Source organism: Neolamprologus brichardi, chromosome 12, assembly GCF_056152115.1.
Source record: "Neolamprologus brichardi isolate AB-2024 chromosome 12, ASM5615211v1, whole genome shotgun sequence".
Classification (NCBI taxonomy): Eukaryota; Metazoa; Chordata; class Actinopteri; order Cichliformes; family Cichlidae; genus Neolamprologus; species Neolamprologus brichardi.
In genome coordinates, this window is record NC_142115.1 from 6,244,163 (window position 1) to 6,263,760 (window position 19,598).

Below are 19,598 nucleotides of genomic sequence, written 5' to 3' on the forward strand. Positions count from 1 at the left end.
ATCTCATTTTCTTGAGTGACAAAGTACATAAACACACGCTTCAAGTTGAGGAGCTTGGCAAGCTGCTCCCTTCCAGCGCACACACTCATGCAGACACACACACACACATCCATACAGCCCTCACCATTTTTTTTTTTTTTTTTTTTTTTTGGATGAATTTAAGAAAGGGGAGGGGGACAAGACATCTAGTCTTTGATCCATGCAGCTCGTGTAGTCTCGCTATGCTAGTGATGAGCGATGAGTCAAGTCAGATGGGGGATTTTTTTTTTTTCATTTGGAGCGTTACAGACGGGGTAATAGGGAGGGGGAGTTAGCCGCAGGCTGCCTTTGTCCTACATAGGACTTCTCCAAGACTCCAACCAAACTGTGTGCGTACAGGAAGTGGCTCGGCCTGAGCCTCAACCAACCCGCTTCCTTCATCGTGTCCTCCCGCCTGCTGACAGCTTAAATGATGAGGTGACACACACCTGTCAACTGTGAGCCTGACACACCCTGACAGAAATACACAAACATCAGAGTGTGTGTGTGTGTGTGTGTGTGTGTGTGTGTGTGTGTGTGTGTGTGTGTGTGTGTGAACCAGAATTTAAGAACACAACTGCCCTGACCTGTATTTACACTGGAGGCAGCTGTGGCATACCTGAGAGCACAGTTTCATCTTCATTTTCCTGCAGGATTACTCAGGTTGTGTTTGACACTCTGACTATAAATCAGTCATGACTGTCTGGCTAACACCCTGACAGCTACAAAATCACCTGTAAGTCTATTTGCGAATGCCAGGAATGTGACTTGCTGTTGAAGCTGTACACAAAGTGCACAATAAAGCTGTCAAAGTTATAAACAGTGTGGCAGGGCTCTGAACAAGACTTGGCCCTGTAAAGTTTGTATAGCGTTGATATAATGGTTAGCTCAAATGTCAGGCAAGTGTTGTCACTTTGTGCAATTGGATGTCAGCTGGCCTGATGCTGTAAATGTTCTTTTGTTTTATCTGGCCTACTTTCAACAGTCTCCATTCAGCTCAGTGCGGCTCAGTATGGTGGACAGGCAAAAACTGCTATGTTTTCCATTCATTTTATTATAATCTTTGCATGAAATCTTAACATCCCTTTTCACTTTGGGAGAGAAATTCAGATTGTTTGAATTAAGTGACCCTCTAAAATTACATTTTAAAATATCTAGTGTAGTGCAAAAGTTAAACTGTGATTCTTTGTAGTGACCTGCAGGGGGCGATTCTGGTAGTTGAAAATAAGTTTTTCTTGCATTGAAGTATTGGCCCTAGGCTCCCTTGATTTGTGGCTAAGGTGGTAATGGTTAAATCACCTAGCAACTCCACAAACCAGTGGGGGGTGACATCAGGACGGCTACATCCACCCATACAGTCTATGGTGTGGAGGAGCATTCTGGACTCTGGGAAAATGCCATATATACAATATATATATCTATATAGATATATAGATATCTATATAGATATAGATATATAGATATATAGATATATAGATATACATATATGACCGAGCTAAGATCCTGTGGGACTTCCAGGTAGAGATGGACAAAATGGTGATGGCTAACCAACCGGACATACTGGTGGTGGACAAGCAGAGGAAGACGGTCGTAGTGATAGATGTAGTGGTTCCCAATGACAGCAGCATCAGGAAGAAGGAACATGAGAAGCTGGAGAAGTACCAAGGGCTCGAGATGGGAATTTTGTTTATATATATATATATATATATATATATATATGTATATGTGTGTGTGTGTGTGTGTGTGTGTGTGTGTGTGTGTGTGTGTGTGTGTGTGTGTGTGTGTGTGCTGCAAAAGCACACGACAAAAGTGCAAACACAATAGAAATAGAAAAAAAAGTTCAAAAAGCAACTGTTTTGGGGGAGACAGTAACATGACAGCTACAGAAGTGACGCTTACAGTAAACGCTAATAATGTGCATGTTTCTACAGTGTCCTATGAATCATGCGATTAAAACACATATGGCGTGCAGCGTTTTATCTCTCATAGCACTGATGAATCATCTGCTTGTTTTGAGCATGGATCAGTGCAATCCTTCACGTTTTGGTCATTTCCGTAGCTGTTCAGTCACGTTAAGATCCTCCCAAAAACTCCTCCATTGTGGGTTTTTTCTATTTCTGTTGGATTTAATTCAGCTACTGGTATGTTTTGTGTGTGTGTGTGTGTGTGTGTGTGAGTGTGTGTGTGCTTTTGCAGCATTTCTTTGTAGTTGTAGTGCATTTGAAATCTCACAGCCAGCGTACATTTTATTAAACATGAGTTACTACAATCTTGAATTCAGGGTACCTCTAAAAAAAAACCTGAGAAATTGTAATGCTCTTCGGCTGAATGTCTGTAACAGGAAAACTTGGAAATTTACTTGCAAACCTACTTTTTCTTTTTCTTTTTTTAAGAAATGAAGCGCATTTTGTGGCACGCGTGTCATCTCCTTAGTTTATTTAAAGCTAGTAGCCCTTACCATCAAAGGTAAATCTTGTTGTGTTGAACAAACTGTGCTCGAACATTAAACAAGGTTTTTTTTTAATGGTAAAAACTCAACCAGGCCACAGTTATTGCCACTCCACTTCTGTTTATCATAAGCCTTTTAGATGTTCTCTGGTATTAAACAAGGCAACAACAGCTTCAAGGAAACACTGGACATGAATGCTGACATGATGTGAATGTCTTCAGCAATTATTTCCCAGTAGATGCTTCTAGCACATGTAATTTGTATAAAAATAGTCTCAGTGGGCTGTGGTCTGTGTTCAGATCCTACTATACCCTTAGGCTCCCATGAAATTGAGATCTGCTGGTTACTCAGCAGACTCGCTGCACCAGCACAGGGAGAGAAAATCCAGAATCTGATAAGTAAACAATGGAGCCAGAGAAACTGAGATAAACAGAAAATTCACTACAAAAATACGTGTCTTTTTTACATTTCTGCAGCTTCTTATTTTCTGGTTTAGCTTGGCTTGCACATACTAGCTCAAACTGGTCTTCTTAAGCAACATTACATTGAAGCAAAACATTGAGGCATGGTGCATGACTTTTTTCTGCATGACTGCAGAACAACTGGCTTCATCAGTCCAACCAGTTCAACCATTTCCCCGTCTCATTCACTCAGGTGTGAAAATTGGCCTCGCAGTAGAAGCTAGGTGAACTGATATCTTTTTTGTCTTTTACTGTTTTTTAGCACCATGAAGCAACTTGCATGAGAGCGAGTGAATGAGAGTTAATTCATCCAAGCCAGAGACCTTATCAAATCAGAGTTAGTAAGACAAATGTGTGTTTGCATGCAATAATATGAAAACATGAGAACTAAGTTAGTGACACTATAAGTCTGGACAGTGTTACAAATTCATTTCTAGGGCTTTGGGACTCCAGCGAACCACAGAGACAACCATTATCCACAAATGGTGGAAATTTTGAACAATGACGAACCTCCTCAGGAGCAGCCGGCCTACCAAAATCACTCCAACAGCACATCAACAACTCATCCAGGAGGTTGCAATAGAATCCAGGACAATATCCAAAGAACTGCAGGCCTCACTTGCCTCAGTTAATGACAGAGTTCATGATTCAACAATAAGAAAGAGACTGGGCAAAAATAGCATCCGTGGAAGAGTTCTGATGAGAAAGCGGCTGCTGACCATGTTAATTTAAAAAAATCTACAAAGAAGAGTGAACCAGAGTTACTTCATAGTGACAGAAAGACTCATTGAGCATTATCACAAACACTTGATTACAATTCTTGCTGCCAAGAATGGCACAGCCAGTTATTAGGTTTAGGCGGCAGCTGCTTTTTCACTTTTTCTCTTGTTAAATGAAATCATCATTTAAAAATTATGTTTTATATTTACTAAGGTTATATTTTTGTAATATTAAATTTTGTTTGATGACATTTGATTTGATGAAACTTATAAGTGTGACAAATAGCGGGGCAAATAGTTTCACAGCAATGGTTTTACCAGTCTGGACCCCTGCATTACTCTCACATGAAGACCATATGATTAAGTGGTATTAATGTTATGTTTTTTTCTACTCAAGTGAGCCCTGAAAGTACTTTCTACCAAAAAATGTCATTCACACAATCACACAAACATTCATGTAGCCCAGGACAATACATCACAGATCTTCCACATGATAAAGAAATGCTGCTGCAGTAAATAAAAGGTATCTTTGGGTTTAAATTATACGAGGTAAATGAGTAAAATTATAGAACTTAAATATTTTGGTGTATTATGAATAGCCATGTGGGAGGGCTTCGTCAATAGGAAAAGGTGTAAAACTTATAAATACAAATACAATTAAAAGTCGAACATTTCTGTTCTCCATCACATATCCAGTGGCCCAGATTAGAGTCTTTCCTGAGCTGATTCTGGCCCCCAGGCCTTATGTTTGACACCCTTGCTGCTGTAGGAGGAGTAGCAATTCATGTGACTTGTGGACAGACAACAGATGCCTTGCGATGGCTTGAGCTCATTAGTTCTTTGGCGGACGAGCCAAAATTTGCTGTAAACGGTTAATGCAATGTTTCTTTTTTTAACCACGTGAATTAAAGCTGAACATCTGCACTCCAAAAGACTGCGACGGTGTAAAAAAAATGTTGGCACTGCCCAGATACTTATGAACTTAATTGTATGCAGTTATAAACTTGTTATGAACCCCCTGTGCAAAAAATTCAGGGGACAAGAAAAGCAATTATTTCCCAGCAGCTTTGAGCTGGGTGGGGTCCAAACCTCAGCTATGCAGTAAGTCTGCTGTTGCGTATATAACTGAATTAAACTTGAAGGCTCAGGGATGTGAGGCAATGAGGAATTCAGATGTGAGCGGTTAGTTTTTGATGTGCTGCCTTTTTAGATTTTTGAGAAACCTTCGAGGAACACCTCTCTGCTGCCAGTTTGTTCTGCGTATATTAGAACCCACACAGGCTGCGATAAAATCGTTGGAGGTGTTCAAGCAAATTCAATAAAACCTTCATAAGAGAAAGGTCATCATTTGACTGCACATATATCTACCTGCAGAAGTTTATTATCTTCAGCATTCACTGTGGGACCTTTTCAAAGGCTGCACATATGTACTGATTACACACGGATTACATTTCTAAACCTTTGAGTCCTTTTATTTTGATCTTTTCTTACATTAAGGTTTAAGCAAAAGCAACAAATACAAGTTGCGTTAGCATAAGAGGAGCATTGCTCCCATTCTAGCATATATACACACACACACGATCATCACTGACTGCGTGTGTGACTGTGGTGTGACAGAATGCCTTAATTATGGATTAATTGTGTCATTAGCAGGTTTCTGCTGTTGGCACCACATTGGGCCTGTCAAGGTTAATTACTGGAACATGTTTATTTGCTGTCAGCCACTGCAGCAAGCTGTCACTTGCATGGAAACACAGACAAACACACACGGACCCTGTTCACTCAAACAATTCACAGGGCACCTCTTGTCCCACAAGCCCTTGCCGCTTTCCTCTGCGATTTTTTTTCTGACTCGGCACACTTTGTACAGTGCTCAATCAGCTACCTGAAATACAAACACTTTGACTCCATCCAAAAGAAACTGGCGTCACCAGAAGAGGAGGGACAGACAGCAGCAGCAGGTGAACTGAGGTTAAATATTTTTTAAATGACAATATCCTTAGCCAGATTGGTTGTTCTCTGTGACCTCATGTGTAAACACAGTTGCAAACTGATACAAACAAATGCGTGAAACACATGAGCTGACATGAAGTGCCAAACACCTGGGAAAGAAGAGATATGCATTTTTAAAAATGAGATGAAGGCAGCATCCTTTTTGAACACATGGGTCTGTGTTCAAAGCGCATGTTTCCAGTGCAGGGTTGCCCCATCCTCTACTTACTGCTGCAGGTGACCTACAGAAAGCCTGCGATGTTAGAGAATCTGTGAATCTTATACTGAAAGAACACATTCATCTGCAGGCAGTTGAATTTTGAAAAGATGGGCCAAATTTGTGGTGACTTATATTTTTTCTTACAAGATATACACTCATCATCACCTGAAGTAGGCACACCTTGCTAGTAATGGCAACAGCATCACAGAGTTGCCAGGCAACTCTGACCGGACTGAGGCTTATATCTGCAGGAAATAAGGACAATGTAAAACATCCCCCATTATCCAGCAAAGGTCAAACTTTGAATGCAGTATAGACGACAAACAATGATAAGCCCAAACTATCAGAACAAACAGGCTATAAAAGAAAATGCCAAAAAAAACAGCGGTCCTTCTACACCAGGTGCACCAGGTTTTACTATGAGGGCAGATACAGTCTAGTATAGGTTTAAGCAGCGCTGGTGACATTTCCACGGTCAGTTTATTTCCATTATTCGCACACTTTGCACACTCACCAAGTTTAATGTCAGTAAACAGTAAAGTTAAGCTGACATGCAGATGGGCAGTTCACCTCTTAGCCTGCCTTTGTCCAGTGTGTTCGCCAGCCCCTTCAAAAAATAGAAGGGTATACTTGGCAACATGGTTGCACATAAAACCATCAACTATTATACTTTTATACAGTATATGTACTGTTAACTGTGCTGAAATAAACAATAATGTGTTTTGGTCTTTGTAAGAAATAGAAGTTAGACAGAAGGTGTTGTTACAGCACAGACTAAGTCCATTTAAATAACACAACCGTGTATAAACTGGAGTACTGCTCTCCTTTCAATCCTAAGGCCTGATAGACTCGTGCAGGTAGTCTTTGCAGTGCTTAACCTATGTAAGTGGCTAACATTGCTGCTGACATTTATGCTTGTGCTGGTGTATTGTGTTTTAATTACCATGTGGTTGTGTCACTGGGTTTTATTTGTTGTTAAAAACAAATAAAATGCTGGGACTTTTTTCCCACTTTGGGTGTTGCCTCACATCAGATCCAACAGTTTCAGCAGTCTTCCTCCAGGAATTTCTGGCTTTTGTGAGTACTTAAATTGATGCTATGATTATATTTAAATATATAATTTGATACCCTGATTATTATTCTTTAACTGACACACTCAAAAACCGCAGTGGAAAATCGATGCTATTGAACAGATCAGTGACAATCGTCGTGGGCTGCGTTGACCCGACGTGTAGTTGCCTTTCTCAGGAGGTGCACCCTAGATGACAAATTATGACGTAAGGTTGAAAAGGATTTCTGGTCACATTGTAAGTTGTGATGCAGATTCCCTGCAGAAGCAGAACTCAGGCAGAGAAAGGGTTGTGCCGTAGGTTATGGTGTAGGGTTTGGGAGGGGTTTGCAGCTACAGCATAGATTTTGTCATGGATTTCCCGCTGAAGCCTAAATCCCCAGTAAGTCTGCTTTTGGGGTTTGGAAGAAACATTTTAATATCACAATATATTGAGGTCATCATAAAAAATGCATCATATGGATGTCTTGTGTTAAAATAATCCCATATGAGTCATGAAAAACATTATCGTCACCAAGTTTTTAAATATTGTTGTGTTTTGCATCTCAAGGACATCATATTCTAATGATGGCCCAGTTTTGGCTCTTAAGCTAGTGATTAAAAGTAGCCTTTAAACTAAAAGAAATGTGTATATATAATATATCATGTTAGCGTTTTAAAAAATGAACATTTAACTGATGTAACTAGAGCTGAGACACTAAAGGTTAGAAGGCCTGAACGTGATAAAAGAACATTTACTCTGTCAGGGAGTGGATGTATTTCAGACCTGATGTAATACTTGATAAAAGGGCTGAAACAAAGATAGCTATAAGCTGTTAGATCACAACAGCAGAAGTGTTTTTAAATGTTTAATTAGATCTGTATCCTTGCTCCCACACATTCTCCAGCTTTCTTTAACCAGTATGTGAGTATATTTCAGAGCAAAGAGTGAGCCTTTTTGAATTTTTTTGGTTTTGTTTTGTTCGAGTGCCGCAATAACAGCGGCAGAAAACGCTGAGAGAAAGGAAGCGGGACAGACAAAAAGAGAAACCGAGCATGGCTGCTTTGATTGATTTCAGCTCTAATCTGCTCACTAAGTCATCTTCTGACATCTCTCTCTCCCCCTCCATCTCTAACAGACTCTCCGTCCATTAAAGCCCAGTCGGGTCCTGGCTGAGCAGCTGTGAAGAGACAAACCATTTATCAGCCTGTCAGCTCTTGCTGCCTGTTATTCCAGCCAGCCAGACTGCATGGCAGTCCAAGACCCAATAACTCAGACTGAGGAGAGCTGGCACGATACCTGACAACACCCATATGAACATACACGTTAGTATATGCACAGCGCTTACTGAAATCTAAAAGACCTGTAACGTTTGGAGTTTTTTATTAAGAAAAAAAGAGATAAACTTTCTGTGTGTGTGTGTGTGAGTGAGAGAGAGCGAGCGTTAACAAGCTCTCACTTGCTCACTCTGATGTGACAGACAGCCATTTGACATGCTGACAGACTAACTGATGGTTCTAGTCACACTGTGCTAAATAGCAGCAAAGCAAGCCAGCTGCTCCACAGCAACCTGTAGGAAACGTGGACTGAGGGCGCCATCTAGTGCCCAGGCCTTTATTCACAGGCCTCAAGCAGAGAGCCTGCAAGAATTCCAGTTAACTCATTTTAACTACTGTTTTAGGAATATAGGTCACATGAGTGCCAATACATAATGAGCATCTCAGAATTAAAGGCCTGTGAACTGCTTACTGCACAGTGGAGCTGGGGCTAGTTGAGCCTGCTACTACAGGTCTGTGACCCGTTTTGTTTTCTGATAATCTAGCTGCCACATCACACTGTTCTCCCAGTTTAGAATGCATATGGAGTCACTGGTACCAAAGTCCAAATTCAGTTCAATTATATTCATATAGCACCAAATCACAACAGTTGCCCCAAGGTGCTTTATATTCTAAGGTAAAAGACCCTACAATAAGCTTTATAAACAGCTTCAACAGACCCTTCAGGACCTGTGGTCCATTTGGTGTCTAAACTTGGATATAAGGAGCTTTAACCACAGACAGGCGGCACTGTTTATGCAGTATTAGCTTAAAAGTGTAGCCAGATCACTGTTGTGACGAGTGCAACTTACAGTATTAAATGTAGCATGAGTTTCTAAATGTGTATTTTTCTGTGATTTTGTTGCACCGTGGTGGAGTGAACAGTGCTGTAGCCTCATAGCAATAAAACATCAGGTTTTAAAATACCAGCTAAGCAGCATCAACAGGCAGCTTATACAGCATTTCCCTTCCTAACGAACAATCAGGTTTCACTGGTATAAACTGTTGGTTGTGTTGATGAAACATTACTAAGGTGTGTAACCTGACAGTTACAGCGTGGCGACAGAGTAGATTTCCCATTGGAACATAAATCCCCAGCAAGTCTTTGCATTGTGTTTTCAGGGTTTGGAACAAACATCACTTTGAGAAAACACATGGTTGTGCTTTAAAAAAAATAAATAAATAAATCACTTACAAGTCAAATGTCCTCTGACAAACTGTAAAAAGCTCCAGTCAGAAGGTGGTGGTAGAACTGTGGGAAATCCTTTTTGTTTTATGAACTGGAATAAATGAGATGTAAATACATGAATAAGACCTAGTGCTTTAATGAACTGAATATTAAAAGTCTAACAGACAACCTGAAGGCACAGTTTGTTTGTTTTTTAATTAAAATTCAAATGTATCTTCAACTTTTTTTGTGCTGAAGCCATCTCAGCTGCGGCTCTGAAGGTAGAGCAGGTTGTATACCAGCTGGAACATCTCTGGTTTGATCCCTGGCTGTTCCAGTCTCAATGTGGAAGTTATTGTTAAGCAAGACAACTGCAACTCCAAGTTGCTCCTGATACATCCATCAGTGTGTGTTTAAAAAAAAAGTGCTGAGGTAAATGAGGATTGTAGTAACAGAGCGTTACACATGTAAAGTTCATTTTCTTTATGAACTCTAACATTTTATGCACGAAGTACAACAAAAATAAAGCTTTAAGTTCTTTTTTTAAGCTCTAGTTTTAGCTGCAGTGTGACTGACTTACTGTAATATGATTATAAAAACACTTGTGCTTTATTTTCACCTTTGAAGGCATTAGGAGTTTTGCGATCACATGACCTGATTTATGTTTGACCACGTTTCTACATTTTGGTGAGATATCTGTTATCTGTGCGCTTTGGCACCAAATAAAGTTCCTCTGGTTCAGCCGGACAGAATCTAATGTCTTAAACACACACAAGGCTGCAGATGTTAGAAGATTAAATGCGACCGGTGGCTAAAAAAAAAAAAAAAAAAGATTTGGCTGAACTGTGCCATGATACAGATCAGCAGGTTTTCTTCATAACAAATATGGTCAAGTACTGGCAGGCTATAAACAGCAAGACTTTTCCAGATGTTTTATGTGATGTGCTTAGAGTTTTGGACACAGTATTTCCGTTTGATGCTCTAATATGACTAAAAAGAAACAGGGGGGAAACAAACAAAGTGTGGTTTATGTGCATTAGCATTTTAATTGGACAAAGCAAGAAAACATTGATTACAGTAGCAGAGTCATCAGTTCTCAGGACTAACACCTTTCGAAACAAAAAGGTCTGAAAAGGTCTGTAGGCACTGCCTAATTAAAAAGAGTATCTTGTCAGCTAAAAGAAACCAGCTCTATAAGGCAACAGTTACACAATGTAGGCCTCTCCATCTCTCTGGCAAAAAGAGCAAGTGTAAAGCTGAATACACTCAGATTTGTCTGATATAAAATACTGGCGTTTCAATAGATATTTAAAAAAAAAAAGAAACATCAGAAGTGTCAAACATGTTCACACTTTAACGTTTGAATCGTGTTAAATTTTAAAGTATGCACTGCATAGCAATGCTGTCTTATCCCTGCATGGAAGAGTCGCGTGTTGCACTGTGCCAGTGTCACCTTTGATAGTGCCACTCTGCTACGTACAATGTTCGAGTTAACTGTCGAGTTATCAAAACAAAAAATGAAAAGCAAGCACCCACAGTTAACAGTAGCATTTTACTTACATCGTTTCAAATGAATGGATGGCTATTTACACGTGGCGAAAAAAGTTTTGAGGCTGTCAGAAAGATATGAAGGAGAAATGGAATGCAAAAAAGAAAAGAAAAATGCTCTTGGTAGTCAAATTTTTCTGGGAAATCCAAGAGAGGAAAGAACTGTGCAATATTAATCTGCCCTTAAAGAGAAACAGCAGTGGCAATAATCCCTGCAATTGTTTTTAATCCAAGAGAAAATTAGAACAAATTTCCATTCCTCAGATAATTAAGGATCATAACTTAGCATGACTCAGTTCCAAAAAAAAGAAAAAGAAACCTCTCAGTGGTCGAGAGGAAAGAAGTGAAAATGGAGGCAATCTGTAAAACCCGGGAAAAAAAAAGATTCTCCTTTACAGTTTTATAATTCATTTACAGTTAACTTAAAAACGGTAAGAGCCCTGGTTCATGGACAGTCTTTCCTACCACAAATGGTGTAAATACCTGTGTGGGTCAAACTGCTGCTCCCTGGCTCCCGTTACCTCAGCCCACCCCAAGAAATCCCATTTACATCTCCACAGACGTCACCCTTCTCATTAGATTCCACATCCCAGTAAAGTCTCAGTCCTGCCACAAAATGGAGGCAGTGTTACACAGCCCCGCAGGGCACCGTACAGCCAGCAAGAGGCTGATGGTTGACAAATCTCCCACCCTGCCCACTTATCAGTGTGTGGGGTATCCTGCGGCTCCCATACCGGGCTGGTTGGCTAGCATACTCCCATTCAATCCCTGTGTAGGCTCCATAACCCCACCGTTACTGATGGCGCTCATGCCAGTCCACCCAGCACTGGCCGGTAAGTGACTGCAAAACAAAAAAAACGAGGTAAAGAAAGACAGAGAGAGAGAGGGAGAGAGAGAAGACAAAATGCCAGCAGGTTAGAAGAGACAAGGCGAAAGGGAGCCAAAAGAATAGTCTGTATTAAAGCTACTGGAATCTGGACAGGCTAGAATGAGAACAAGAAGGCAAACAGAGTTATCAGAGGTTATAAGGGCGGGGTGGGGATTCAAGCTAGATGAAAACAAAAACAAAACAAAAGAAAAAAACTGAAAGTGGATGGCTTTTGGTTGGGGTGGGGGGTATCAAAAGGAATTTGATTATACATGGGTGGATAAGCAGACAGAGAGCATACAGGCTAAGTCCAGCAAGCTAAAGATTCCTTGCTAAACCCCCCACCCCCCTCCCAACTGCTGGTAACTACAAACCCTGCTGTAAGCAGCCTACAGACTGATGACAGTGCAAGCACATTCATTTCTCTAAATTTGGCCACAAAGTATCACTAAGTAGCAAGTTCTCACCCGGTTTTCACAGGCTTTCTTTTTACTGCTTCTGTGGTTCAGGCAATAAAACTAAAGGTAAGTTCAGAGTGGAGATTCAGCGTGGAGACGCAGGTTAAAGTTCATCTTCAAATTTCAAGTCAAGAGGTGTAACCTCTGTCTGAACAAACTACCCTGAACAGTCAAAACACACTGAGCCCACATCTGCCTGACACTTTAGTGCAGAGTATTTAGAGAGCTGTTCACCACACATGTTAGATTATCAGCAACTTGAGGCCCGTCCTTTATTAATCTTGGGTGCACAAAACATCACTGCACATAAACTGTCCAGATAAAAGCAAAAGAAGGTAACCTGCACATCATATTCGACATTTCCAACATAACAAACAACATCAGTGAGGGGGAAAAAAAAAAAAATCAGTGAAATCAAAAAGAAACATGTAAAAAGCTACAACAAAAGATCAAAACAAAAACAAAACAAACATGCAACAACAAAAAAAAAAAGGAACAAGTGAAGAGTCTTGAAGATGTCCGTACACAAAGTGAAATGGATTCATCATCGGCGAGCTATCCCAAGAAGAGGATGGCAAGTAAAGAATAAGAAAAAAACCCTCAGCTCTGAGCATGTGGGGGTTTTCTGCATTTAGTCAATTACATTTTTTTAAAAAAAAATCAAAAATTTTACTTTAGCTTGTTCAAGCAGCTTTTCGTATATCCGATGCTCTGAGCCATTATGGGCTATAAATCAAGTGACAACACATTTTGGAACAAAAGTTTTCAGGTTTTACGATGAACTATGTGCACAGTAACTATACACTGAAACATGATTACCCTCAAATCTTGAGTTCAGATTCTTTTTTTTTTTTGGTGGTGGGGGTCTGTTTATTTCTCAATCTTCTGAAGTTGGCAGGCTCGTGAGGGAAGAGGTGGGGGGCATTGGAAGGCAGAGGGAGGTCATAGCTCCCTCCTGTGGCCAGAGCTGGATCTCACTGGCCTGGTCTTGAACTGATGGTGTTGGAGTAGGAGGAGGCAGAGAAGAGGAGCCCTGTGCTACTTACTTGAAGCCCTGCTGGTTCCAAGCCTGCCCGTAGACACCGTAGGTGGGGACCTGCCACCCATTGGGGACATACTGGCCAATCTGGGGCCCGTTGCCGTACCACTGTCCCCACTGGCCATAAGGCTGGGCTGCAGCAAAGCCCATCTTGTTCTGCTGCAGAGTATAGCACAAAAAAGGATAACTTCAGAATGGTTTAACAGCAGCAGATCCCACAAAGAACCTTCCAGAATCTATTTAACAGTGGCATAGCTGGCATGGCTTTTTATTTGTTAAATTAACCACTTATTTGCATATCAGGTACAATATTAGATAAAGCTGTGAGGTCATTACTGGTGACTTTTTCTTCCTGCTTGGGACTCCTGCAGGTGACCATGTTGCAATAACACTTGCCCGAGTACATCACAGTATCTTAAATATATCAATTTCATGTACAGGATACTCAATTACCCCATACTTTTTGTAACACTCACATACCCTCATATAGCAAAAAAGCTGATACTTGAGCTGAACTAGATCAAGACATACTGCAGCACTATTTGTTTGGTGTTCTTTGCCATACCAAGTCATTATGTAATGCTGTCCCTCTTACTACAGTTCATAGCACCCTTACTTGTGGCACAGGCATCTGCTGCATGGAGTTCATCATGTCTGGGGTCTCTTTACCCCAGTAACATTTGACTATGTGCCCCTCTATAGACGAGCCATTCACAGACACAATGGCATGGGCTGCTGACTCATGGGAGTTAAACCTGGACAAACAGAGGGAGAGAGAGAGAGACTAAGGAAACGCTGAACATCATTTCATAAATATCCACTCAGCAATGATGACCACAATGCATGTGTTTGTTAGCAAACTGAGAGGGGGATAAACCATTAGATTCCTTGGCTATTAATGGCTAAACTACTAATAGTACAGTAGACATCTAACATTCATCATGGACTAGAACTGATACAAATGTGTTGCAGCACAGACCTGTAAACAAAATCTGTAGGTGTATGTGATGCATATACATCACACCATTAGGACATACTCAGTGTCCACAGCAGTGCTGCTTTTTGCTTCCATTTAGTGCTACTGCTCTTGCAGTACAGTTTATGAACCCACTGGAATAACTGTTTTATATTTTCTCTTTATGTTAAGTGTTTTGGTGTTTTCCATCTTAATCATGCTAACTGGTGCACACCAAGTTCCCCTGTTCAGGGCAATAAAGTGAACAGAACAAAGCAAAAATCTGTACTCCAGGCTGCAAAAAGTAATCACAATTACACTTGTCTATCATTATGACCAGGGCCGGGGGATCAAGCTCATTCCAAAGAGTTCATTAACCTTTTCTTTCAGCTGTAAACTTTAGCATCACCGTTCGATCAAGCAAAGAAATGAAGAAGAAAACAGAAAACATCCACATACCTGACAAATGAATATCCTTTGTCAGGAAAAACTCTGACTTCCATGATTTGTCCAAAGGGGGAGAAGGTCTGTCTCATTAGTTGCTCTAAAAGACATAAATAATGAGACTATTAGAGACCGATTCTGTAAGGGCTGTGTCCTGATAAAGTAACTGCTACCCAGGATACATGTGGATATGCCACATACAGGTGGTCAGCACATTTATAATCAACAAGCAGAAACTAATAAACAGACTGGGCTATGTGGCTATACTTTACCTTTTCCTCAGTTCTGCTAGTAGCAGAACTGATTTTCTATACCTACAGTGTAGTTATAGAGTACATCACATGACTCTTTCTTTGAGGTAAACACGATCTGAAAAGTTTATTTTGGGACAAACTGATGCTTTTCTTTTTTTTGTTAAATCTCTGCATTTAAAATGAAGCATGTATGACTATGTTAAACTCTCTATGAACTCAAGCAGATGCACTGATGCTTGAGCAGCTTCTTTGAATCTCTCTGCTCTTACTAATAAATATATAGGTACTCATTTTAATAATAAAGATTTGACCACCAACAGCAAAAAGCTTTGGCTACCATGGGTAAAGACATTTATGTATTAATTCATAAACTAAATTATGCTTAAAAATTTCCACAAATCAGTAGGCCTCCTGGGCCAAACAGTTAAACTCTGAGGTCTATTTATGTCAACATATTTGCACTATAGGATTGGGAAAATAAAGAAAGAAATAATTGAAGAGCTCACTTTGGTAGCAGACCAGTTCTTGTCTATCACCTACATGATGCTAGCAGCGTTAGCTTGAAAGCTGGGCAGACACTATGCGAGCTTTATTTTACATGTTGGCTCCAAATAAATGTTGAGTTTTAAATTGCCTTCCTCCACAACCAGTGTCTCCTTTGCTCACACAGTGATGGTTTAATTAGCCGGACACTGAGGAAATCACACTGATCATAACTACTAACTTGTAATTTAATGGCTCATTCGGTTTTGGATAAGGTAAAAACATGCCCTTTTTCAATCTTCTTGCAGTACTGAACATGATGTAAAACCAAAGTTCATACCGAGCAGTGACATTTGTGTATTGTTAAACTCGTATAGGGGTGAGGCGTTTTGTTTTTTTTCCTGCTTTGTTTGAAAGATCATTGACTAATAACGAAAAGCTTAAATATGAGCAGTCATATCCATCTGAATAGCAACAGATTCAATTCAATTCAATTTTATTTATATAGCGCCAAATCACAACAAAAGTCGCCTCAAGGCGCTTCAGATCTGCTGTAATTATCATAGTTATGTTGTCAATGGTACTCATATATTTCATTACCCGTCAGTCCTGTGCTGACTCCACCACAATACACAGTGCAGTTACTGGGGCTGGACTGATTCACTACCTCATCAAAAGAGAGATGCTTGGAGTTATCTGGTGAGAAAAGACAAGCTTCTGTTAATGAATCCACCCATCCGTACATATAAGGACACCTGTAAATCTGCATATCTTACAAATCCTGTATAACATACTTTCATGGGTGGTCTTTGGGGCAGGAGGCTTTCTTGTGGCCCAGTTAGTTCGAATCTGTCTGCCTCCTAACCACTGCCCCCCCATGTGCTGAATGGCATTCTCTGCATCCTGGAATGAAGAAAAATAATCTTATTTCATCCACTGGGAGTCTTAACATGAAATCTAAAGTGCACCTCTTCAGAAGCACTGCAACAGCAATATTAAACTCACATGAAGCCTACTTACCCATTTGTTAAAGAAAGACACAAAGCCATAGCCTTTAGATTTCCCTGTAGCCATGTCTTTCACAACACGAGCATCTCTACAGAAAAAAAATCACCAAACAGCAGCTTGTCACAAACATTCAGCACAACATGAAGTCTCTGCTGTAAGAGGACTAGCAGGTCTCTAAATAAGACAATGGGCCCTCTCCTCCTCTGCCTGAGATTTATTTCATTCTTTTCTCAATATATCTAAATGGGAATATGTGGTCATGTGTGTTAACCCAGACTTGATCTTTGATAGTAAACATTAGTTTGAAACTTACGATATCCTGCCAAATGGACCAAAGGCAGCTTTGACGTCTTCTGTGGTTATTTCTGGGCTGAGGTCGCCAACAAAAACATGAAAATGATCTATTTGGAGGAAAAACGTGGTTTAGACCCGCTGTGCATTAGAGTACACACTCTGTTTCAAGCTTTATACTTTCCAAGAACATCCCGTTCCTATTGTAGACCGCTGATTGCTATCAGTTTGTTAACAGAGGAAGAACAAAAATAAGCATAAAATCAACAAAAAATCAAATGCTTAAGTTCTGCAGTACTTATTCAGCAATATTATCACAGGGACTCTTTAAGTGTGTTAAAGTTCAAAACTCCACTTCTTCATATACAAATAGTTTTACTTACTACTTGTGTCTTTTTTCTGGCTGGTTGGTGTCGTGGCCCAGTTGACTTTGACTTCCTGTGAGAAGAGCGGGAAAAAAAAAGAAGGCAGGTGGAGTATGTTTACAATATACAGTAAAACCTGGTAATCTCCAATACACAAGTTAATTAAAAGCCAATTTTAAATTAATTTTTTTTTTTTTTTTTAAAGCTGATCTTGACTCAAAATAGGCTTTCAATAACCTTAAGGAAAGCTATGCATTTTTATAAAGCCCACAATATAACAATAAATGATTAAATGAATGATTTAATATAATATGTTAAAAATAAATAAAAATTCAAATAGAATATAATACATACATCTCATCTAAGCAGACTGGTCGCTCAGCACATCTATTTGACTTCTAGGTTAAAGTCCCAGCACTGAACTCATTACTACACCATTCCTGCACCACTTTAATATTCTTTTATCAGCCCCTGGGGTCTCTTAAATGTTGCAGTTTACAATGTTAATTATTTCCTCTCTTGTTCTAGATTGTAGGGCTTTATCAAGTTCCTCTGTTTTAGAACACTGTATTAAATTACTGCACTCTGCTTAAAATATTGAAAGCAGAGAGCTCACACTTAACAAAAGAACTATGTGGATTTCCTCAACATAAAGACTGAGTGGCCTGGTGGAACCAGTTTTCATCGTATAAAGAAACTGTCATCACTTGCTTAAGTAGCCGCCCCTCGTCATTTAGATCTAATCAATATTATATGGAATGCAGAAACCCACTAGTTTTTCTTTCATGTTAAAAATAACTTTTTTTTTCCTCACATTTTCCACACCCAAAGCCCACCCATCCCCACTCACCCTGTAGATACGATAGCTTACCTTACCCATTATTTTCCTTCCATTCATAGCTGCCAATGAGGCAGCAGCATGCCTGTGGTCATAGAACTCCACGAAGCAGTACGGATCATTTCCAGCTGTCTGTTAATGGGAAATCAAGACTGATTTTAAGTCAAATATTTAACCACTAGAGAAAATAAGAATCACCTAGTATAGATGGATGTGAAAGGTCCGATATAATGGATTACAAGAAGAAGAAAAAAAATGACACATTGGCTAAGACTTCCACAAGCAGCGCCATAACCGCTCATGCCGCTGCTGAAAGACAGCCACACCACACTGTATACAGCAGAGACAATAGCACTCACATCGACTATCATTTTACAGCTCTTGCAGGGGCCTATCTGTGTGAAGACCTGCAGAATGAGGGGCTCGGTGACATCCCTGGACAGATTCCCCACATACCTGCAAAAGGAGAGAGATGGGGGAGTTGAGCTTTAATCAAACAGGAAGTAGCATGCAAACAAAGGCTAGTTAACCAGGCTAGCTTACAACCCACAACAATGAATTATAGCAACATAAAAGCCATAAATGAATTGGAACAAAACATTGTCGGGGACAGTGTGTGCTTTACAAAAACAGTCAGAGTGATTTCACCCCCTCACTGGAGATGTCCCACACCGTCTCCACGAGCGTTGACGTGGCTTGTCCGCCAGCTAGCTAAAGATACCGCTAACCGGTTTACGGGCCTCGAGCTAAGTGTCTTGGCAGCTAGACACATTATAAAATACTATCCTTGTTGTTACATTTTCGCTAAAGTGTTTACACTACCAATAAAACAAAGCGTTTTATTTTATTTTAGCTATCACTGCACGCAAACGGGAGTACTTTCGAAGAACTGACTTGCTAGATGTGTTCGAATGTTTAGGAGGTGCTAGCTAGCATTAGCTAACAATTCACTTTCGTTTGCAAGCAAATTAAGGTTCCGTCTATTTATCCAAATAAACCCAACAAACAAGGAGCTACGTGTGTTGTATTACATCCATGAATGGTAGTATATAATAATAGAAATGAAACACCCTTAATGACGAGGTTTAAAAGCTTTTAATTGAAACAACAACGTGGAAATATTTCGGACGCGCAGCAGTTAGACGAAGCCTTCCCGTTCCAGGGCATAGACAAGGCCGCTGATACTCACAAGGTTCTGGGTTGATCGTCCTCCATCATCAAGGTTCAGTGGTTTCGTCCTGAGATAGCTTTAATCCAGTGACATACAAATGGTTTGTGCTGAACTTAGCGACCCGAACGTAAAGACTAAATCTACTATTTGATAATATATCTGCGGTCGACTCTGCTCTCTCTGGCACACACCGCAGACAGCCTCAGTCTGATGCAAACAATAGGAAGTTGAAGATGGCGGAGGAGCGGCGTCAGCAGCGTCAACCTGCGCGCTGAAATTAAGCCAAAATCAAGCGCTCCTGCTCCCACACACAAAGATGCGCCCCCACATTTTTATTCTCTACGTGTCACACAGGCATAGTTAATACAGGCTTTGAGGAACACATTTTTATTTCTCAGTTCCTGATTATTGCTCAATCCGCTAAAATAAATAGAGCCATCTGGAAATCATATTATGTGAGTAGTAGTCACGATGAAACGTCTAA

At 40.2% G+C, this 19,598-nt stretch overlaps 1 protein-coding gene across 1 annotated transcript; it reads right to left on the reverse strand.

Moving 5' to 3' along the window:
- Window positions 1–10,413: 10,413 nt before the first annotated feature.
- On the reverse strand, window positions 10,414–19,352 carry LOC102789720 (cytotoxic granule associated RNA binding protein TIA1-like). The gene is made up of 12 exons (XM_006797489.3): window positions 19,133–19,352; window positions 18,303–18,399; window positions 17,977–18,075; window positions 17,124–17,178; window positions 16,763–16,850; window positions 16,462–16,537; window positions 16,236–16,344; window positions 16,042–16,137; window positions 14,720–14,804; window positions 13,922–14,060; window positions 13,313–13,464; window positions 10,414–11,781 (listed from the first exon to the last, which is right to left on the reverse strand). The coding sequence occupies exons 1-12, from the start codon at window positions 19,159–19,161 to the stop codon at window positions 11,643–11,645; spliced, it is 1,164 nt and encodes a 387-aa protein (XP_006797552.1). The 5' UTR covers window positions 19,162–19,352; the 3' UTR covers window positions 10,414–11,642.
- Between the last annotated feature and the right edge of the window lie 246 nt (window positions 19,353–19,598).